This window comes from Fulmarus glacialis, unplaced genomic scaffold (genome assembly GCF_000690835.1).
Source record: "Fulmarus glacialis isolate BGI_N327 unplaced genomic scaffold, ASM69083v1 scaffold37011, whole genome shotgun sequence".
Taxonomy (NCBI): domain Eukaryota; kingdom Metazoa; phylum Chordata; class Aves; order Procellariiformes; family Procellariidae; genus Fulmarus; species Fulmarus glacialis.
The window spans coordinates 15773-39616 of NW_009194085.1; the positions used below are offsets into that span (position 1 = coordinate 15773).

At 42.3% G+C, this 23844-nt stretch overlaps 1 protein-coding gene across 1 annotated transcript in view; it reads left to right on the forward strand.

Annotated features, from left to right (window-relative positions):
* Nucleotides 1-4282: 4282 nt before the first annotated feature.
* SYNE3 (spectrin repeat containing, nuclear envelope family member 3) overlaps nucleotides 4283-23844 on the forward strand; it is a gene marked incomplete at its 3' end in the record, with an annotated part of 20552 nt that continues 990 nt past the window's right edge. The window contains 15 exon segments of the mRNA XM_009587660.1: nucleotides 4283-4433; nucleotides 7371-7543; nucleotides 7984-8211; nucleotides 8213-8285; nucleotides 13411-13572; nucleotides 14321-14665; nucleotides 15807-15943; nucleotides 17897-18044; nucleotides 18821-19003; nucleotides 19264-19407; nucleotides 20397-20531; nucleotides 21507-21668; nucleotides 22405-22568; nucleotides 23521-23647; nucleotides 23823-23841. Coding sequence (XP_009585955.1) covers nucleotides 4290-4433; nucleotides 7371-7543; nucleotides 7984-8211; nucleotides 8213-8285; nucleotides 13411-13572; nucleotides 14321-14665; nucleotides 15807-15943; nucleotides 17897-18044; nucleotides 18821-19003; nucleotides 19264-19407; nucleotides 20397-20531; nucleotides 21507-21668; nucleotides 22405-22568; nucleotides 23521-23647; nucleotides 23823-23841 — 2344 coding nt within the window.

Below are 23844 nucleotides of genomic sequence, written 5' to 3' on the forward strand. Positions count from 1 at the left end.
CCCAGCCCAACACAAACAGGGCACAGCTCAGGAGCTGAGAAGATTTTATAAGCAAAACCCAGCTTGCTATTGCTTTGGATCTCATTAATTCATGTCGGGGTGTTGAGCCTGTGGCCCGTGGGCAAGCTAGGGGGACAGCGCGTGTGCCCCCAGTGCCCTGCCAGCTGCCCCTTCTCCTCAGGGAGTTTGGGAACAGGCGGTGGGATCACAGTTCTCTGACTTCCCTCCTCACTAAATGGTTTTGTGCCTGGATGAGAGAGGGGCAGAGGAGTGATGCTGACTTGAGACAGGTGTGTGTTGCCACAGGAGTTCATCTTCCCCTCTTCCAAAGGTGCAGATATCCCCTGCGTGGTAGCTGAGCCGCAGGCAGCCCGGTACAAGCCCTGCTTGTGCTGCGGGTGTGCAGTGGGTCTGGCAGAGCAACTGGGCGAGGGCTGAGGCATCGTGCCCTCTGTGGCACTGAAACACGTGTGCCTATGCAGAGACTGCCAACTGGTGTTTTGGGGGCCGTGGAGGGTGATTCAGAGAAGGTAGGAAGACTAGCGTTGTGGGAGAGGTTTAGATTCTGGAGCTAGTCTGTGTCTTACATTTTCCTGTTCCTGAAACATGCTTTTTAATAACCTCTGGATGTGCTGCAGGAGCTGTCCTGGGTCAGTTACGCTCAGCTTGAAATATGCTTCTTCCTTACCTCTACTAAGTGACTGTGTTACTGCATTTGGATAAATAAAACCGGGTGTTGCTCAGCATCTCATTATCTATGCCAGAATTTCGTAGGCATAGTTGTTACCCTCATTTAGTAACATATGTATAGAGATGCTAAACATTTTCTGCAGTATAAATATGCCTTCCATGGTATGAATTAATACACCGATTCAAGTGGCATTAAAATGAAAAGCTGTTTTGAACAGCTACATGCATTTGAAAATGACTATGATAAAAATAATTTTGTACAAATTGAGGATTGCACCTGTGATTAAGGGGAGGCTTTCCCTGGCACAGCGGGTCCTAGTGACTGAGCCTGTGGCCTGGGACAGGGGCTGTCGCACCATGGTACAGGTGGCCCTAATGGTCTGCTGCTGTTACAGGTTGGTCTGTGAATGCTGAACAGCTCAGGTCTGTTCCAGGAGCTGCTACGTCTCCTTTGTGTTTCTTGTACTGATCAGAGCCTTGTATTTCATGTCCACAAGTATTGCTCAATCATTTAGTCCCTATGATGCAGCAGAAATGGGGTAAATACTGTTGATTCATTAACACTTATCCAGTAATCATTTCTCCCAGCTTTAGGAGCATTTGCAAAGAAATTACAGATACTGCCAAATTTCAGATAGAGTCAACAGCTGTTCTTCCTCCAAAGCAGAAAATAAATCAGAAAACATAACTTTTTCCTTGCAGATATCAACCCACGCCTTTAATGCCTGGGAAGGGTGAGCGGGTTCCAGAACAAAAGACTCCAGGACACTGTAGCTGATTGCTTCAGCCAGGGTCTGGCTGCCTGGCGTGGAGGAAGGAGGGAGGACGGGACACAGTCAGTCTCAACAGGCAGCCCAAACCCATGTCAGGTATTGCAGGTCATAAAGTTACCATGAAATCGCCTGGGCATTGGGTCAGAGTCTGTGTTAAAGTTAATCGTCTTTATGGTGCTAGGTGTAGGAATTACTTGGTCAAAATCAGTCAACGATGTTATGCAGGCAGTGGAAGTAACAAAGTTTTTCTCTTCCTTTGCAAATTGGTGATCTTAATATTGAAATAACATTTTTCATGACTTCCTGCGTTGGCTGCTTACGTGGAATGCCTGTGTGTGGGATGGGGGTCTGTGTATCAGTGGTTTTTGGACAGAAAATTCTTGTGCTCAGAGGAGAGCAGCATGAGGGCAGAGTGTGAGTGGGGTTTTCTTCATGAAGAAACTGTCGTGTTTTCTTCATGACAGTATGTTTTCTACTGCTTCTTAACCATGTTTGATTGCCCGCTACTTTTTGTAAGAAATAGGACTAGAATAATGTAATATTCTGTATTGGCTATTCCATGACTGGAGTCCTGAAGCCAGTTTTAAATATGATATGGATGTTGCCAGAAATAGAAACCTCTCTTAGGAAGTGAATGCCACTCCTCATCAGAGTGTACCCAGCAAATGTACCATGAGTTTTTGTTTCACAGTAGCATAACTGGCATCGCCACAGCTTACACTTGCACATTTAGAAACTATTTGCTCAGAAATGTATGTATGTAACAGGGAAAGTTGTAGAGGACAGTCCCTCTATGGCTGCCGAAAATAATGAGAAATGTTAATGTGAAAATGAGTTGATCAGTCAGCTGCAAAGAGATGTGTCCTCTTTTCTGAGGGTTGGATTGGATTGGATTGGGTTCTGAGGGTCAGTTCTGGACCAGTCATAGTTGGAGAAGGACACAGCTATCTAGCAATCCACTGAAAATAACATTACTCCTTTAGCTGGCTTCATTCTTAGGACTCTTGTGATCTAAGTCAATGATTTTAGCTTTAATTATATATCCTGTCATTTTTTTTATATTTGAGAGAGAGAGTAGCTGCCCCGTGCCAAACCATCATCACTAAATCCAGTACATCCTGTTCTATTCTTTAATCTTTTCAAGGTGAGGTCACTTTTCAAAACTGCCCTCTAGCTCTGAGAGTTACAGCTTTGGATTCTGCCCCATCTGACATCTCCCACTTAGAGAGGAATTCCCTCTTCCATGCAAATGCAGCTCTGCTTGTCTGCGCATGGAGGTCTGACCAGTCCTCTGCTCCAGTAATCCCTGTGGGTAGGGCAGTAGCTGTTCTGTAGGTGCAGTTCTCTTGCTCTGTTCTGGGGCCTGTTGAGCATAAAGCCTGCTGAAGACTGGGAAGCAACGCTTTAGCTGTTTCTGTTGCCAGACATTGGTGTTGCGAACACTAACATCTTGTTTCCTCTGGTCTAATGTGGAAGAAAATGCAGTGGGAGCTATGGGGGAGGACATTTAATATTGCATGAATCCTTTTACCTCGTGCAGGAACATCAGCAGGATGGTGGGAAGCTTTCTGCCAGTGGGCAGAAGCAGCATGGCTCTCCCCTGTAACGACTAAGCTGCTGAGAGTTAAAGTGGTTACAAAACACCATTGGTCCAGCTTTGCCAACAGCCATGCTCTGCCTCTCGCACCAAACACTTTCTTCCACATGAATTGTCTCATGGAAACTGAGGGGGCTGCTGTGAAACTGAATTCTGCACAACAAACTTGGGTTCAGTAATTAACCCTCAAACTCTGTGCTGCAAAAATATTTCAGTCATCAATAATAAAGAGGAAGAATATTTTAATTTACAAGAGACACTGACTGCTTGGCTGGCAGTAGCTGTAGGATGTGATCCAAAACCATTTAATGTCAATGGCTATCTCTGTTCACTTCAGCAGAGCTGTCCTACAGGGGGCTTTGTTAGGATGCATCCTTATTAGTCTAGTTGAGTCTGGCAGTGCCTAAGGGCGGGCGTAGGATGGCTCTCCTCTTTTGTACAGGCACAAAGGAGGCCATTTGGGCAGCAGAGAGCTTATGCTCTAAACAGAGAAGACACAAGAGCAGGTCGACAGAGCAAGCAATCATCACACCCCCTCACTGATTGGGAAGGGGCAACAAGAGAGGGAGGGGAAAATGAAAAGCTCAGAGTCTTGTATGGAATAAAAGAGGTGGCAAAAGAAGAAATCTGTAAGTGTTGATATTCCCATGTGATGGCTTGTGAGTTTTTTGTCTTGGCAGTTGCTGGCCAATTCCTGTTGTGTCTGTATATCCCAGACTCACTGCACGTGCATTCAGATAACTTCTCCATATCTCAGAAGAACAAGTTAACTGAGGGCCTAAGCATCTGATCCTGATCTCACCAGCTTTAAAGGGTTTATATACGTCTAAGTTAAGCATGTGCTGAAGTGCTCTGGAAAGGCATAGAGAGAGTTTTGTACTGCCTAGGCTCTGGGAAGTTTAGCCAATCTGGAATACACCACAACACCAGATTAATCTAATTTGAAAGCTTTGAATTAAATCTGTTTACTGTAATGGAGCCTCCCACAGTTCCCCACCTTCTTTTTGTTTCCTGGTATATTTTCATTTGGGAAAGCTGCAGTGTGAATGTGTTCTCTGTGCTCGACTGAATCACGATACTGCTACATTTTTTGGTTAAAAAGGAAAGCCATAACATTATTAGTTTTTTGCCCTTGCTCCTTTAGATTGCCTTGAATGTATTCCTGTTTAGGTCTTAATCAAAACCTACTTACTTCCCTGTTTCTTATCCTTTCAGCTTCTTCGAATGCAATGACTCAGCAGCTACAGGATGAATTTGACAGTAGCGTGGAAAATGCAGAAGCTTGGATGAAGGCCATCCAAGAGAGACTGAGGATCAATGACAACACCAAGGGACCTCGATCTGCCCTAGAAGCTAGACTGAGAGAGACTGAGGTAAGGGACGAGTGATGTACCAGTTCAGAGGTGGATGTCACTGCTGCCATTGTTACAGCAGTTATTGCTGTGAGCTCTGGAGTTTTCCATTAGGAAACTATCAGCTGCCCCTGCTTGCTGGAATATTGGTCCTGTGTGGATGGGTTTACATCAGTATTCTTTCTAATTTTTCCATCTGCATTTTTCCATCCATTGTAGAAAAAGAGGATGGCAATTAGGTATCACAGGTTTCCAAGCTTTTCAGATTAATTTGGAAGACTAGCAGCGGGTTTGGCAGGTTAAAATGTTTACACTCTCCTATGAGCATGCTCAAACCTGAAACAATTGAGTTGCTGCTTGAAATAACCAGATAGTGATTTGCAGAAGTCCAGCATGTAGCATGGGAGAATCAGATCACATTAGTGTTCCGTCTCCTCCAGGACTCTGGCATTGATAAAGAAAGATTGCGGTGTCCTAGTAATGGGCTGTTCTAGAGTAATCCCCTTGTCCTTTTCCATAAACCCTGATGATAAGAGGGTTTACAGTTCCCCTTTATAATCTGTCTAATGAAAAGGTAAATGTTTTAATGTTTTTCTGTTCTTACTTAATCTCTTGTATAACTTTTCTCACAGAGATCCCGTTGCAGATTGTACCTGCTCTCTTACTGTGATTTCACATTCATTAACTTCAGTTTCATTAGATGTTATCTTGTTCTTGTAATCTCAAAGAATGAAACACTCCTGTTTGTCCCATCTCTACCATTCATGATTAGAGGGAGTGGTGGTATTTCTATGATTAACACTGAAACTATTTTTATACTTGTATTACCTTTAATTCCAACTAGTCTGTTCTTTAAATTAAATGGCCAAATCTTTCCCATCATTATTTACCCAAAAGTCTTTCTTTTTGTGTGTCTACTCATGTTTGGACTGCCTCTTCTGAAGTTTAACAACTCCAAAAAAACCCCATTGCAGGCTTACATGGAGGAGAGGTAGTTTACATGGTGGTAGAGCAATGTCTTCAGCCTTTTTCCTTAACTGTGGCTCATTGGAGGCTGGATCTTGCCTCTGGCATAATATAGAGACTGTTCATGAAGTGATGGACGATGGCTAGACTTGCATGTCAGTCATGAAAATCGGAAGTATTTCCTCTTGGTCTATAGATTTATTTCTGTCCTTAAATTATTTTCACCCTTTCCTTTTGTCTGGGAACCTATGATATGTACAGTCTCAAAAAACATGCAAGAAACACAGGAACCTGAGTAGGGGGAGTGGTAGTTTGGCAAAGGGAATGCATTCATGGCTGAGATAACAAGATGTAAGGTTTAGAGGTTTGTGGTGATTTAATATGGCCTGAACTGAAGGCTGTTGACTTCTGTGGGCTTTGGAGGAGGTCTGTAACATGTACAAAATCATATTAGAAGATTTTTTCAATTCAGATTTTGGAAATTCATCATTCTAAAGTATAACAAGTGTCTGTTCTCTCTTCCTGTGTGTAGCTTATCCACCTCCTGCTCCCTCATCCCGCCTCCTTTCTGGGCCTGGCTTCCCTGTCTAGCTCATGTCTCCTTGTGATGTGCTCACTGCTTCACGTATTGGCTGTTTTCAAATCCGGTGATCATTTTTCAGTTCCTTTTTTGCATCTGGCTTGCATTTTTTTTCATGCTTCCTTCCTGTGGTTTATTTTCTGTTAATTTGTTAATGAAAATGCCAGCCAAAGACAGCAATCATTTAAAAAAACAGATTTGAAAAAGAAAATGCCTGTACAGCCACTGCTTTTTCTCCAGCTGTTGTTTGCTTTCATGTGCTGGAAAAATGTCAGGCTTAGAATACAGCTTTACTCTTAAATTTTTCCTGTCGGGTGATAGCTGTGGCTTTTATTTTCTTTCTCTACCCTACCCTTTGCCCTGCTTTCCTGGATTCTTTTAATCACTCTTTTCATAGTAGATAGTTTGTCCAAACACCTGTTTGTACGTCACATGCAGATGTGCTGTGTATGTGCCAAAAGAACAGTTCTTTTCCCAGAATGTGAGACTGGAAATCCAAAGGCCTGTGACTTGGTCTCACCTTTGCAATAACTGACGTGATTTTTTTGAACAAATCCCATGGGCCTAATCTTTCCAAAAGTAGTTGCTGATTTTGAACCTCTCAGCATTTTCATTATAGAAGTCTTTTCCTTCAAACTTGAGAGCCTGCAGTTTGCCAGGAGTTTGTGGAAGAACAGCAAGAGAAGTTAATCTGATGGTGTCAGAAATTTGGATGAAGGGATGCTGATAGCTGACATCCAAATCAGAACGTAATTAACCTGTAAAAGTTTACAGAAGTTGTACTGATTTTCCATCTCTGGGTAGAGGAAGAGAATCTACTTAAAATTAGATGGCTTAACTTTCAGTTCCTGGCATTCCAATTTGTTTAAGATACACGTTTTCACCAATTTATAACTTAGCAATTTAGGGTCAAAGCAAAAGTTGCTAGCAGGCAGAAAATTCCACTAGTTAATTTCTCTTGGCTTGTGTTCTGAGCCCACTTTTATTTGCAATAGGAAGCCTTTTTAATATAGTTCATGATTTCTTATAGTAGAGCTTAAAATTGAGATGTTGCAGTGTACCCTGTGGAGATTGCCTCTGCACTCTTTGGCAGGTGGGGGAGAACAACTGGCATGTGTTGTTCTATAACTTTATAACTGGAATGGAAACACAGCCACAGATATTTGATAGAAGATGATCTGGTTTTTGTAGCTAACTTAAAATGTTTTTTTCAATTGCTACATGGTTTTCAATTCAATTCAGTCCTTTAGGATGTTTAAGAATAAACAAATCTGAAGAGAAGTTCATATTTTCTGTTCAGGAGATGCTCTGCAGCAAGGACTTCATGATTCCTGGGTAAAAATAAAGTCTAAATGGCAACAGTTACGCATGCTTTCTTTTCATGCTTTCAGTCTCATTTTTTTTTCTCATAGAAAATACGTGCGCTGGAACCAGAAGGCAGCTTGAAAATGGACTTGATTCTTGTGAAGGCAGATGCTGCTCTTCGCAGCATCAGTGAGGATAAGAAGCATGAGGTACTATCTAAACTGAAAGACATTAAAGCCTTGTGGGAAGAGACAGCCATATACATTACTCACTGTCACAGGTAAGACAAATGTACTCTTTGCGCGAGACTGCTATTTGGTGTGTTGAGGCAGTTGTCTCATCCAATGCTTTCATAAAGTGCTTCCTGCCTTTCTCTGCTGTCTGGATTGTAGATGGCAATCACTGCTAATCCCAGTCCCATGAGCGTGTGGGGGACTGTGCGGGGAGAGAGGGTCAGTGGTACCTCAGTGCTCTCTCCCTTCACAGCCAGCCCGTCTCATGGTCTTGAATGATGAGTTCTGCCAGACACAGGGACCTTGTACAGAGTATTTCCTCCCTGTGCAGGGAGGACCTGGGAAGTGAATCCTGACCTTCTGAAGTCAGAGCAGCTTAAAATTGCTGAGAACCTTGTCCTTTGCTTTGAAGGCCTTTTGAGCTCGCCAGTCTCCACTGCTCCCATCATAATTTCATCTAACTCATCTTTCTTGCTCTCCCCAACAGCCGTATTGAGTGGGTCTGGCTGCACTGGAGTGAGTACCTGAAAGCCCAAGATGAGTTTTACGCATGGATTCACAACATGAGGGTGACCTTGGAGCCTGACATTGAGTTGCAGCTTGGCTTAAAGGAGAAGCAGTGGCAACTGAGCCATGCTCAGGTTCTGCTGAATGATGTCTTAAATCAGTCAGTCCTGCTGGAAAGGCTGCTAGAGGAAGCTGCTTCCTTGTTCAGCAGACCCCAGCGTTGATGAGGATGTTCAGAAGAAAATGAGGGTGGAATATGAAGGAATCAGGGAAGAAGCTCAGGTACACCTATAAAGAATGGGAGGTGTTCAGATTTCACCATATACAATATTGTTTGCTACCTGCTTCTTGAGTGATGGGGCTTACCTGGTAGGGCTGCAAAAAGAAACAGAGCTGAGGACCCCTGTTCTTTCAGTCAGTGGACTGTTTGCAACAGTCATTGTGTTCCAAGATAAGCTGTTAATTGGGATGCTCTCACACTGTACTTTATGGTATGTTGTTGTAAAGTAACTGCAAGGTGCTTGCTATGATCTAGTGAATTTTGGTTTAGGTCATCTCTGTATAAAGTTTGTATTGTTCCTCATCTTTCAGTGCATTAGTGATCCTTGTATAACCAGATGCAAAGTACCCGTTCCCAGAGCCAGGGAATTTTACATACATGCACCCTTGTTGGAGGATGTAGCGTTGGTCCAGATCCAGAGCTACGCTCCCCGCCTGCAGAACTGGGAAATATGGAGGTGGGAGTCAGCTGCGGCCCAACACTGAACTCAGCTAGCCAGTTCCAGTATCTGAAAGATTTTCACTGCACACAGATACTAATCCTTGCCTGATGGTAATCTTCCAGCTTGAACAGTTGTTAAATAGGCTGGTGTAAGACATTCTAGTTCATCTTTCAGTGCTGGTGGTTTCCTTTGACCCTATTCCTGGGTAAAGATTTCCGATAAGGCTCATACTTTTCACTTCTAAAACTCAGGTAAAGACAGGATTGGGCCATGTGACATGGCTGAGGGGTAGACATCGGTGGATGGGTGGAAGAACTCAGTTTCTTACTAGCCTATATCAATAGAAATACTCAAAGGGATATTTGAAATGTATATAGACGCGTCTATCCCAAGCATATTGAGATTAAAATCTAGTCTTTCTCTCACAGTGGCTTCCAGGAATTCCATAGGTTGGAATTACCTGGTGCAAATACAAATAATTTTCATTGCATTGGCTCTGTCATAATGTTGCCTTCTATTTCTTCCCACACCTATGTCGCAGCCCAGAACTGGAGCCTGACAGTGATGTATGCTCTCCTGCCCTGGGTGCTGTCATACAACGTTAACTTCAGATCACACTGGAAGAACAACATTGGGATGCTCATGCCATTGCTCTGCTTGCTGTACAGATACTTCTTCTGTTTTAAAAAAACCCACCCGAACCCCAAAACAACAAAAAAAATCCCAAGCTGGCACCTTTCGTGAGCATGAAATTCAGATATTTTTTAGCCATAAAGATAAAACTCCTGCTAATAAGTCTCTCCAAAAACCCTAGCGTATTTGCAAATTCTGTAACTGCGGCTGCCACAGAGAGGCTCTAAAGCCACCAACAGACTTGCGCCTCAGTGTTGATTATTTATTTTTAAAGGTAGATCTCTTCATTACAAGGCAACTGGATTTATGAATAAGGTTTCTGCGAATTCAGGTGTTGTCTATCTACATTGCCATTTAAAATTCTTATTCACTCCATTCTAACCAAGATTTGTCTTTGGTTTTGAAGCAGGAGACAGTCATTAGCTATTTTAATAAGGCAGTTCTTTCAAACAAGTCATTTGAATACTCAAAGCCAGAATGTGACCTCTCTGAGACTGGTTTTACATAGTGTAATTTCTCTAACTGACTTGGATAAATGCTGGTGTAAATGAGATCAGGAAGTGGCTCATAGTACTTAGACAAAATATGTCTTTATGTCTCCAGCCAACTGAGATGCTAGAAAAAGCTTTTCTTTGGCATTGGTTACAAATACCACATTTCATAGAAGGATGGAGTGAGAGAATCCAGCTAGGAAATTCCTCTTTCAGGAGGCATGGAACAAAGAAGGGAGTTGGGAAGCCTTGGATTTTGCAATGGAAGTAAATGCAGAGTTCATTAGCTAATGCCAAGGTTACAGGCACCTTGGGAATCATGTCGGAAAGTATAACACTAGTTAGAGAAACCCTACCACCTCTTCCAACAGGAGGGAGGAATGAATGAAAGAGGCACAGGAGTTGTAAGGGGATTGCTCCGGCCCCTTGCATGATGAGAGGCCAGGCTAAATGTGAATTGCCAGCTGAATGCCAGCTGAATGCCTGAGCTGCCTCCCAGAGGAGGTTCACTGGTGTTTGTAGATTACACTTGTGTTTGAAGAGCATTTTTAGATCCCATGCAGTTGTCCAGCTCTATCAGAAGGCAAGCTCTTGGACAGTGTTTCTTAAAACGGTTTGCCTGTGACATTGCTTCTCTGGTATGAGCAAATGGTGAGGGGTTTTTTTTTCTTTCTTAGTGCTAACATGTGTTCTTATCATTCCCAAATTTTAAAGGCACATAATTTTCTTTTAATTACATTAACAGGGATATTTTTACATGTGGCAGCCATTTCCTACATGCTTTCCCTTGCCTGGTAAAATAACAATATGCAGAGATAGATGATTCTGGGGTTTAGCATAAATGATGACTGAACATGGTAAGAAAGTTATGATATACAGTATATATACTGTACATTTAGTCAAATATATCAAATATGTCTGAGTGCATCAAATGAATTTCAGTCCATGTTGTCTCTATTAACTGAAACCTAGATATTTATAATGCCAACCCTCACATACCCTAGAGCTAAGACTAAAAGCACCAGGAAGGGCTACAGGAGCTTTCTGTACTCTTCTTGAGATGCCACAGAGGGATTTAAAGGAGAAACTTCCTTTACATGCTCTAGATTGCCTTCCAGAGGAGGCTCGTTTGCCTTTGCTGACTGTAAGGGGAGCTTAGGGAAGAGGGTTTTCTATGCCGCCGTCCACCCTCCTTGAGTACCCAGGGCTGGGCATATTCTGCCCAGACACATCTCTTCCTCTGCAGTCCATGGCAAACCCATTCTTTTCCTGTCCGTGCTCTCACTCTTAAAAAGGTTCTTGCTTAATGTCTCCTCACATTAACCAAGTGTGTGTGAAGATGGAGTTTAATACTGTCCTGCTCCCCGAACAGCTAACCTAACAGAAGCAAGTGATACCATATTTTCCATCGTTAGAAAGTTTCCCTGCCTAGCTCCTTGGGTGGGGAGGGGGGGCTGAGCCAGCTTTTTGTAAGCCTTTTGTTTGACAGCTAGCACAGTCTGTCCAGATCCATGGCATCTCTTCCTTAACCTCACAGACCAGCAGGAGTATCCAAACTGTGTGCTCCTTTGTTTTGGCTGAATAGCCTGGCCAAGGGTGGGTCATTTCGACTTCCTTTTTAACTCTCTATATATTAGCGTAAGACTTTTGCGCTTAATAATAGCTCCTCTTTGTTATTCTGACTTGCTCCCTTTGGAGCTTCTGTCAGTGCAACAAATTAGCCTAATTCCCTGGAATCAATAAGCTTGGGCTGACTTGTTTCACTTCGATGTTTGGCCCATTTACACCACTATAAGATTTCTTCAAGGTGAGAATCGTTTAACTTGTATGTACCTCTGCAGATTGGAGAATCAAGACAAGGGGATTTAGCAAACAAGTGAGGTGTTCTGCTGGATACATCTTGGCCACAGAAGTCTGCAGTCATAATTCTGCTTTTTGGTCTCATCCAAACCCATGTTTGCATAGGTGGTGCTATTAAAGGTCCTGCCCTAACAAGTGGGCAGCATTTCATCCTCCATGGGAAGCAGTTGTTTCTTAGCTGTCCCTCTTTTGTCCCAAAGCAAGTCAACTAGCTTCAGGGGAGTCACTCTTGATTTGCACATGTTGGCAGAGATTGCAGTGGTAATGTGGAAAACACAGACTGGTGTGGTGGCCGGCAGAGATTGCAGCGGCAATGTGGAAAACACAGACTGGTGTGGTGGCTTTGTACTGCACCGTGGGCAGTCCTGTCCCAAAGGTGAAGGGCAAAGTCCCAGAGCGACCACCACTCCACAGCACACAGGAGATCCCATGGTGACTGATGCTCATGCCACCCTCCTGCTGTCCTGGCTGGAGAAAGGCTGACGGAACGGCGGTGGCCCACTGCCACCTCAGGCAGGTTGATGGGTGTGGGGACATGCCCAGAGCCTCACAGAGACAAGGGAAACGCAGAGGAGACTTTGAAATTCTGCCATTGCAGCTATCACCCTACTCTCTGTGGAGGGCAGCTGGGATGAAGCTCTGCTCAGAGGCATGGGACGTGTCCCATATTATGCAAAATGAAACTCAGCCTGTTGTCTGTGACAGCAAAGCCTTTCAAGGGTGCTGCAAGCACTAAATGGATTGCACAAGGAACAATTTTTTTCTAATGTAACCATAGCGTACCTCAATTGCTCTCCATGCCAACTGGTGAAGGGCAAGAAAAAATCAGTCTGATTTTGTAGGAAATAATACTTAGGTTGGATATTATACTAGAGAAACAACAGAGCAGGATTCCTCATGATTTGCATAGAATTTCCTTCAGCAAGGCCTAAACTTTAGCTTACAATCAAGGATAGTTGGAGCAAATGTGACTCTGCCTTCTTTTGAGGGGTGCCAGACTGGATCAGCGGGGAGCAACTCATGATGTGCACCCCCTGTAAGTTCAGGGATTGTCGGTTATAGGGTGCACACACAGTAACTCGGAAAATGAAGCCTGCTTCCCATAGGCTTAAATTTGCTTCCAGGGTCTGCAGTACCACTACATGATAATTTGTGATCCACTAATTGAATAAGTATGAAAGTTCCTGGGCTACATGATTGAAGGTGATGATCATTTTCCATACAGCTTGCTTAAATAATGAACAATTTAAAACAATTTGCATGCCCCTAGCACGGTCTCTCTTACTCCCATTTTGACAGATAGGCAAAGTCTGAGTTGTGTGCTCATCTTTCTTTTTAATCAGCGTGAGGAACATAACTGCTTGTCTCCCAGAATCAAAACCAGAAACTTCTTCTGTCTCGTTTCTTTTTCTGAGAGAATAGGAAGTTTTGGAAAGGGGAGGCTAGAAATTCACCTGAGAGGACCTTGCAGTTTGTCTCCTTGGAGATTAGCCACTGAGAGCCTGCAGCACGACTGAGACGGGGACAAGCCTTTATGTCCTTTTGTGTCCTGTTTCTTGAGGTGAACTGTGAATTCCTGTGGAGGCCAACTGCCGTCGGGGCTCGTGGAAAGGGACTCTTGTTTATAAATTCTGGGTTAGTGTAAAGGAAAAAGAGCCAAATAAATACTGTCCTCACAGCTTCTGATGTCTCTTGTTACAGAGTAGAGTGAAACTGCTTGAAAAGATAACCAAGGAACATGAGCAATACAGCGCTAATGTCAACCAGTTTCAATCATGGCTGAATGGTGTGACAGAAGGATTAAACTGCTGCATTGGAGAAGCAACCAAGTCTTCGGCAGAGGACAAGTTAAAGGCACTGAAGGTCCTTAAACAATATATTCTGACAAGGAGCCAGGATTGTGTGTTCTCCATGCCTATATATGTTTCTCAAACCACGCAAGGGTGTACTTGAGAAAAGATTTACACAAACAAAATAAGGTGGTGATTGTAACATGGGTTAGGGGAGAAGAATTGTATCAGGTCCTAACACTGTTAGTACATATTGTTCTCCCAACTGTAGCATGAGTCGCAGGCTGGTCTGCTTTGTTTTTCTTACCTGATCTCCTATGGTTATGTGATTCTTTGAGAATCTTGCCCTTTAAACTTGTTTAAATGAATGATATTTGGTAAACATGATCCAAATAGAGCCTGAAGGCTCACAGGTTTTGAGAGTTTAGACTCTGAGAGTGATAAAAATACCAGTTTTGAGAACAGTATCCAGTATTTTGGTGCCACTGCTTAAACTGTTCAGCTTTAAATCTCTGAGAGATCTGATTTTTAGTATTTCTTACTGCCTGCAGCTCCTGTTTTCTTTGTCAGGGACCTCAGGTGACAAGCATTTCTGAAAATCAAGCCAGTATTTTCAGAATCGTGACAGTTAGTATTACTCAGAAGGCAGTGAAATGACTAACCCTGGCTTCTGATCACTTGAAGAAAGACATACTTTGAAATAAGAAGTGAAGAAGAAAATATGTACAACCAAGAGTTGTGGTCTTATTTTCCTACTGCTTTCACCTTTTTCCCCAACTTCCCATTCTTGCAGCTAATTTTTATATAACTTCTTTCTGCAGGAAATTGCCAAAAACATTAGGAGTGGTGGAAAGAAATGGAAGCACCTTGAAAATCAGTGTGCAGAGGTGATTCAGAATACCTCCCCACTCGGAGCTGAGAGAATCAAGGATGAACTCGAAGAGCTAAAAAAAGCCTTGGAGAAGTTGAAATTGCTGAGTAGTGAGGAGGAGGAGAGATTGCTCAAGATCCAACAGTCAGAAAGTGCCTACAAGTCCCAAGCCAGACAATTAGAAGCAGATATCCAGGAGCTGAAAAAAGATCTTCAGAGACTAGAAAATGACCTGGACCCTGGGGAAGGGGAAAAGACTGAAGATGAGTTTGTAACTCTGTGGAGAAGATGCAATGTGAGTTGTTACCCTTTATATGCCTAAAACTAGCAGTCATAGATTGAATATGTATAGTCACATCCAACAGGTGCCTGTCCCATTGGTTAAAGGTGGTAAGGAAAGAGTATGAGTGTGTATAAAACAGACTGAGGAAAATGTGAATAGCAACAATGGAATCAACTATTCTAACCTTTATCTCACTCTGCGCAGAGGGAGCAGGGTTGGAGGATGTGTTGGAGTTCATGTCTTGAGTTCAAAGGGACCATAGGCAAAAAGAGCACAATACAGAGCAAACAACAGAATTTGCTCTACTTAAAACGAAGCAGGAAAAATAATGCCTCATTGTATATAGAAATACATACATACATACACACACACACAAGTACACATATTTGGTAAGACCATTTCTGTATTATATCCTTCATCTGCGTAAGGTGGGTACCTGTATTCCTTTACCGTCAGACACAGCTTCATTCTTGAGAAGTCCCAAGTTTGTAGCAATCCAGGATTTACACCAAAATCAATCTGTTGCAAAAATGAATGCAAAAAGTTTGTCACACATAAAGTAGATATGAATCTTTACCACTCATTTCCTCTTGAGGGTTGGTTTTGCATTTATTATCTCTTCTCAAAATACCTTTCATTGCTATTTGTATGCCTAGAACTCAGCAGGACTAGCTGGGAAAAGTATATGCAAAAAGGATCCACAAAATACAGACTGGTTCTATCCAGCCACATTTGGTTTTTTGTTGTTGTTTTTGTTTCCCGACGTCACCCTAGAATTAACATTCTGTATATATGAGTGTTTGAGAAAGATCTGTTCATGCAGACATGGTTAAGACTGCTCCAGAAATGCATCTCATGTTATATACTGCAATCAGTGAACTGAAACTGGGCCTATTTGTGATTCTCTGTTCAAACAGTGAACCTTGCAGATGAGATGCAGAGGCTAGGCAGCGTGAGGAGAGGAGAGCGAGCCTCCAGGAACAAAACTGTTCCTGAGAGTGTTTTCTGGCCTAGTAAAGTCCATATTCATTACAACAGGAAAAAGGGCAGCAGAAAGGGGACTTGTGAATACCTTGAGAGACAGCCTTATCTCTTCATTTCATCTGCCAGACACTACATGAGGTGTGATCTGTTCATTATTTTTATGATTAAGGCAACGAGAGCAGCTCTGGCTGCAGAAGAGTCCAAGGTTGAGAGGCTGAAGGCTCAGCTTAAGGAACTGCTACGGTTTTCCCAAGATGTGCAGCCACATGCTGAGAGTGTTGTCTCTGCAATACAGCAGTATCAAAGGTACTGGGAAGTCTGATTATGCTGGGGGGGTGAGGGGAATCTTCTCTCAGACATTGAAGGGATTGACAAAGGCCTAAGAAGAAAGTGATATGCCGTCTGATTGTAGGTGACGGGTAGAAAAGAAAGGCTTTTGCTAATTACATCCGCCTCCACGTTTCAGTAAACCTGTAATTTTAGCCAATTGCTAGGAGGTGTAGGCTGCTGGCCATTTTCAAGCAATGATTTTGCATCATTAATGTCGTGTATGGTTTGAAGAAAATTAGATTGTTGGCAGCTAATTTGGTCTTCTTAGCATTTAATAATAATCATTTATGTATTTTGCTTGCCTTTCATGACAGCAGCTAGAAAATCAGGACAGGAGCTGTAGTAGTAAACGGTTCAGAAGAATTATGGCCCTGTCTTGTTGAGTTTGTTGTGATGACTCATCAGCCTTAGCAATTATTTGGCAGAGTTTATTCCCCTTCTCCTGGCGGCGTGTATGCATGATTCCTGTTTTCAACTTGCCTTGGGTTGGAAACTCTGAAAGTTTAGCCTCTCCCCAGACTTCAGTGTTTCCGTTTCCAGGCTGCCTGGAATCAGGAAGTAAAGAAGCTGCAGCAAATTTTGCAAACTAGAAGAAAGGAGCATTTTTTTTAAGGAAACCAAAAGGTCAGTTTTTTTACTGTATCCAAGCTTATTTTGCTCTGTCCAGTGCACAGTATGCTGTCCTGCTGGAAGGGTTATAGGCCATTATGGGAAAGAATTTCAGTTTAAAAACTAGCAAGTAAACGATGTTGAAAGAGAAGCAGAGAAGGCAGGAGAACTTGCCTCTGAGTAGAAAATGGCAGCTGCTCTTTTGCCAGCTTCTCTCCAAAGCTTCTTTGCGAAGTCTGGCAGCTTCACGCTGAGCCTGGCAGGGGCAGCAGAGCAAATGGCAAAGGACGTGTAATGTCAGAACTTTCTATTTGCGGAGCTTTTGGCCTCTGCAAACTTGCCTTTGTTTAGCTCCATAACGTCCCAGTGACACAGGTAAGATTATTGTTTCTGTTTTTATAGAAAGGCAGTATTAATTTTGATTGGCATTCTCTTGCCTGCCCGTCTTGTGAATTTGCAGGATACTGTTCCCATATGAACATGTAGTTTGGGCTTCATTCTGCCATATCAAATAGGATTCTGCAAACTGGGAGGTCAGGAAAGCTGAGAAAAACAGGAGGCAGCTGCATGGGGTGTGTCACTGCTACGCCTTGTTACTCCGCCGTATTTTGGATAAGCCTTTATAAGAGAAGCCTGGATATTTAATGAATGTGTGCTGATTTTATTTTTTTTTAATATATATATACACACACATACATAGCTCTGTGTGTGTGCGTATACATATATAAAAAAATACAAAGCTTTTATCAGAATCACCTATATATAAATATAAATACAAGTGGTTCTGCAAAAATTTAAAAATGTATATCTGAAAGAAATATGTGTTTTCCTCTTCTTATAGGTAACATAGGGTGATTAAAGATTTTTTAATGTAATTTTTTAAAGGAACAAAGACTCGGTAATATGTAAAACAATACAGGCAACTGCAGTTAAATTCTAGATACTCTTGGCTTGTTCTTCCCATCAGTCAGTGAGACTGCTCCAATAAAATGATTTGTTAAATCATGCTGGTGATAGCAGCCAAGAAAGATCACATACAAGAGAAGACTCCTGGCTGCTGGAAAAGCAAAGTAATTCCTGATACACAGTTGCACAAGAGACAAATGTGTCTTATGGCATCTAAATAAAGTTTTGTCGGATGTCTCTGACAGAGCAGCTGTCAGTATGCAACACCAGGCTTAGACAGTAAAAAAGACTGAGGCTTTTGTGTTGGATACAGTTTACACACGAGTATTGTGTTGATTCATGCCTTGATGAATAGGATGTTTGGACTTGGATTTCTTCGTAATCCTTCTCTCGGCTGTCACTTTATCCTTGCAGTGTTAGAGGCAAGACATCTAAAATGAGCACTGATACAGAAACCCAACTGAGAAGACTCTTCCAAAATCCCCTGCAAGATTTTGAACAGTGGAAGCCATCGATCCAGATGCTCCTGGAGACCCCGGAGCCAGCGCTGGCTCACATTGAGGTAGCAAACCTGTTACTAAGTTCAGAAACTGATACTTGGTTTGTGTTTGCCCCAGCTATGCCAGCAGCTGCCTGCATACAGCTGTGGGACAGCAGCAGCTGGAAGGGCCTTTCCAGGATGGCAGGAAACCCCACAGTACGGAGGTCAATACTTAGCTCTAGCTGTAGCAGAATGTCTTACTTTCTGCCCTCCATTTGGTTAACTGGAGTTGTCAACCGAATAGGCTGAATTAAAGTGCTAGATATCTTTAACAATGATGTTACTATTGTTTAGGATTAGCCCAGATCTCCCTGGACAGGAAGTCTGTGGACTCTGTTAAGAAGTGTGTAGTAATATAGTCATGGGATTATAATGCATGATTTCTGCATGTGCCCAGGAAGGTGTGTTTGTTACTTTGTCATCCCTGTGATCTCCAGAATAAACGAGTCTGTGAACAGGGATGGAGTTTATCCTTGGGATGAGCATTCAAGCTGTCCTTTCTGTTGGTTGTTTAGGCCTCTTCTCTGCACAGACAACTCTTTCCATAGTACAGCTTTCCTCTATTTCTGTTCACAAAATGGATGCAGCCCTGGTGCTTCTAACATTGTCAGGAAGACTTTTCCTTTAACTGGGCACTGTCCAGGTACCTTCTGTTACCCCTTGTCGGCCCAGCATGCTGTTTTTACCTGACTTTGTCATACTGCTTTGGTTGTGTGACTTGTGTGAGAATAATACGGTTATATAATTTTTTTTTTTTTTTTTGGTATGATTTCACTGGAAGACTTTTCCTTCTTTAGGCTGCTCTAGCTGAAAGTTCCCAGTTCAAAGAGAAGTTGATGACATTACAGCTAAAGAAAGATTTGCTAAACAATATCCTTGGTGAGGAAAAAGCAAAGTCTTTCCTGCAAGAAGTAGCTGAAGCTTCGAAGGAGAGAGAAATTCTACACAAAAGTCTGCTACAACGCAAGAGCAAACTCCAGGTGAGCTTCAAAGCCCACATACAGTCTTTGCCTGGGACAAAGACAATGATCAATCTTTTACTAGGCCAGTTTTATAGATACAAATTTAGTAGTAACCAGCTGTGCACAATCCCTTTTTCTAGGTTGATCCAAATAAACTTGTGGTCTGTTGCATAGTGTAGCTTGGTGTTTGTTCTGAGTATGAAATGGACATTGACAAAAGATAATGCCAAGGGATGTGTCAAATGCTGGATTTTTTTTCATCTTCTTTCTCCATCTAGAATTCGATATCGCAACATAAGGACTTTGATGCTGGTTTTGCACCTTTGCAGAAGAAATTATCTGCCATCAAAGCCAAATTAGATCTAGAGAAGGAACCACGGCCTGACCTCCTGGGTAAAAAGACACAACTCCAGAGACTCCAGGTACATTACCGTAATGTTTGACTGTGATATCCTCAGTTAATTGTGGTCCTGTTTGTTCATATTTTATTAGCATTAGGAATTCGGTACCTTGTCCCCTCGATTGTGTGTTAGGTAATTTTATTCGGTCCAGTTTATAGCATGGGGTAGATTAAATTGAAGCAGTGCAGCTGAAGAACTGGCAAACTGGGCTTGAGGGAAGGAACAAGCAGCTGGAAGCTGTTGGTGCCACATCTTCTTGGGCTAGTTTTATTGCTAAAGAAAATGTATCCTAATACTTCCCACTAGGAATGAAACTGCAGAAGATAACCTGAACCAGTCTAACTCCCTCCAAAAGCAGGGAGTTCCCATTGTCCCACCTCCTTCTGCATCCCCCCCTTTCTGCTCTTTACCTTGTCACAGCTTTGACACATGCTGGATTTACTCCATGGGCTAATTCAGCTGGCCAAGATGATAAAAAAAAACCGACAGAAAAAGATGATAATTTCCATTTGGTTAGTATTTTGAACTGGTTCAGCGAAGGGTCCAATATGCAGTAGAGCTTGCTCAAGGCATGCAGTGGGACTACATAGCTGGGAGAAGGGAGAGAAGAGCAGGAGGGGAAGAAGAGGGGATGTGACTCTCCCTTTTCGCCATGGTGAGCTACGGTGATTCAGCTATATGGTTCCACTTCACCCTCGGTGACCACAGGCGTGCTATCACCACAGTTCTTTGCAGTACTTAGCTAATTATACTATGTCTCCTCTGGCAGCTTCTCAGCAACTTGTCGTCTTTGTTATCAACTGGTAACATGTAAGAATGTCCAACCATTTCTTTCAGAAACATTTATTTCTAGACATCAAAAAAATTAATTTTCTTAATGGCAGTGATCCTTTTTTTTTTTTTTTTCCCCCCTCATGCTGTCAAATTAAACTCCTTTTAGTATATCTTTTGTGGAGGTCCATGCCACATCTAGCACATTACCCATATGGAATCTGTCTTTTCCTCTGCAGATGATCCAAGATGACTTGGCAGAGCTTGCGATTCAAATGGAGGAGGTAGAGAAGCTTGTACAGTCAAATACCACACACAGGCATGAAATGAACCAACTTTCATCTGATTCTCAGGCCCTGAAGAGATCACTGGAGGTAGCATAAGGAAGAGTTTTTAGTTGCCTGAGGAATTGTCAGTTGCCATTATTTAAAAATACGTGAAAAAAATCTTTGAGTATATGAGATTATATCCTTTGAGTGACAGATATTTTCATTTCAGGGGAAGAAGGCACTGAATTCTTATGACTTTGATAATGCTTCCAGGGTTCTCTGGTTATCTGTAATGTGGTTTCCCTTTGGGATAGGATACCATCCACACAGATTTTGTATCTATATAAATTATTTCTGGAGTGGGCCTGAGATTTCTCACCAAAAGACCTCATAGTTATATTATCATGGAGGTGCTTAGACTTCTTCACAGATTCCTGGATAGTATTTTTGTATCAAACTGTTTGGTTTTTTATAGTTTTGTGACCTAAAAGTTAATGAGAGAAAAGTGTTGCAATTGCATAATTATTTGTTTTGACCTGAGGCATTTTGTAGCTTGTAAACATAGCTATAAAAGGACCTTCCAAAGCAGTTTCAGAAGAAGAGCTTATAAAATTACCTTAGTTATGCAGGTCACCATAAAAATATGTATAATAAAGTGTTACCCTAATATGCACTGTGGAATTCTAGTTTCAATCTCAATAATCCCATTTATTGCTGAACTGGACTTTTTCCAGAAAACTCTGTACAGTCATTTCTGATTCAGTCATTTCTTCAGTATAAGAAGTATTTAATATTGACTGGGGTATATTAAAAAAAAACATATTCTTTATTCTGTTTCAGCTGAAAAGGAAGGGAGCTGTTCTAGTGCTTAATGCCCCCCCATGTGGTTAAATTCAGGCCTGCAGGAGTTTGTAGGTGTTTTCTATGCCACTGATAAGGATAAAGTTTTTGTGTCTCATTAACAGCTGTTTTTTTTTCTTTTTGCCCAGGAGATTCTGTGCCAGTAGTCACCGTGTTAGATCCAGTAATGAAACTGCTTTTTGTCTGTGTTTAGTTGCTGACATATTTTATCATTTGTAGATGATGGTACAGCAGAGTGAAGAGCACGTTCAGAAGCATTGGGCATATAATGACAAACTCTCTGACCTCCAGCAGTGGATCACAGTAACCACGGAGAAGATTGACTCCTACCAGAGTGCTGATGGAGAGCAGAACACCAAGGGCAGGGTGGCAGACCTTGAGGTAAGAAAAGCATCTTAGTGTAAGAAAGATGTTAATTATTCTCTTTGCAGTGTTCAGACATGAAGGGCGGGGGGTTTCTAGCGAGGGTTTCCTGTTTGGGGAGAGTAATGATGGTTTGTTCCTCCTGCGATAACTGTTGATTGCTGCTGCTTCCCTGCTTTGCCCTGTACTGTGGGATATGGAGCTAGGTAGAAGACAAGAACAGTGAGAAATGGCTAAGAAGTGTTGGTATGGATAAAGTACTATCAAAGTATAAGTGGTTTTAAAAAGAGCTCTTTCTGCCAGGGTGATCTCTTTGGACAATACTTACCTTTGCCTGTATGTACTCATCGACACATTCAACATTATTACCCTGTTCGCTAACCTTATACTGTGTTGAACTGAGCTGTTCCACTGCTGCTTTTCCTTGTGTAGCAGTATTTTGCATGCTAGATTCACTCTGGCAGGTTACTTCAGCTGGCAGCTTTTGCCTTCATATGGGAAACCAAGATATCTCATGGGAAGGCTACAGAAGGGGGTGCATTGACAGCTTGCGCCCTTCGAGTTTTGCCATCAGCTCTTTGATCTATGTTGGCTGTTTGCAAGAATCCACAGCGTATTTTTTTTCCTGCTAGGTATGTTCTAGCTAGTGCCAACAGAACCAGCATAGTCCTGGACTGAACATGGCCTTCAGTCTGACATAGCCTCTGCTTTACCCAGGATACCTAGAAGTAACTGTAAGGGCTGTACGTTTCAGAGATGGCTAGCTGAGTTTCCAGATAAGGAGATCCAGCTGCACCTTGTGGAAGCTCATGGCCAGCTGGTCATGGAGAATTCTTCCCCGGAGGAGACTGCCCATGTCCAGGCAGAGCTGGATCAGCTGAAGGAGTCGTGGAGATCACTGAAGGAGACGGCAACTGGGTAAGTGTTCATGTACAACTTCTTCATATCCCTTCAAGGGGATGCTCTTTACTGCTATATGACCAGACACATTTGATGCTTTGTGCTGTGAAAGTGAACAGCTATGTTACAATGCTAGGAGCAAGACGAGATTTTATTTAATTGTTTGTAAACTGGAAATCATTACTTTCAAGAAAACCATTTTAGAGAATCTGGGCACCAGAGTAGTCTATGAAGCTGCCTTTACCTCACACTTGGAGTAGGCAGTGTCTCCTTAGGACCTGGCTCACCCTTGTACTGCCAGTCTGTATTAGAGGAAATAGGACATAGACTGGGTGACTTCTGCTGTTGTGCCTCACCTTCCTGTTCTCCTCGCTGTCTGATCTGGAGATATCTCCAAGGAGGCTATATCTGCAACTGGGATTTGTGCCTTTTACAAACCTGCAAGAGTATAAACAGAGCTAAAATCCTCTGCAAATGCAGACTTAATTTATTTTGCCCTCACTGTGCAGTGTCAAACAGCTGCTCATATTTGCTAGTCTGTATTAAAATTTAATACTGTGCTACATGTGTGAATATATTCATACATAGTGTCAGAATAGGCATAAAAATGGAATGACTAAATTGAGAAAGGCTTGATTGTACTGCCTGCTGTTACCAGACTGGAAGGTATATTGTCAAGGTAGTATTTTTTTTTTTGGTCCCTCACTCCCCTGAATAGAAGAAAACAAAACACTTGGAAATGTTAGAACTGGAGGACTGGTGCTGCTTTGAGACAGTCCTGTCTTGATCTTATTTTGTTAAAAAGATGTTGGAAATAACTTTAATATTAATAGTGCTATTAATAGTAATAACAGTATAATAATAATAGTGCTATTTCACCAGAGGTGTCCCGCATAGCCCCCGTCAAAATGTGGATGTCTCATCATTAGATGTTTCACTGCACTGATGTCTCCGGTTTTGTGTTTTCAAGTCTTCTCAAAAAGTGGCAGTTAAATAGATCAGTGGCTGATAAGAAGAAGAAAATAGCATTTGTGGACAGCAGATGGATGTCTGGACCTGCCTTCCATCTTTTAGATGTGGATCCCAACCATAAGCAGGTGAGAGGGGGACTCTGTATCTGCCTTCACATCAGCTTCACTAGAACAATTTTATTGGCTTCATCTGATAATATGGGTTACAAAGTTGGAGGTTAAGATCTTGCAGTCAGGCCTTCAGAGGAAACATCTGACATAACAGTAAGGGCTTTTTTCTTCCTGTTGTTCTGTAACCTAGGAGAGGATAGGAGAAGGGCAAA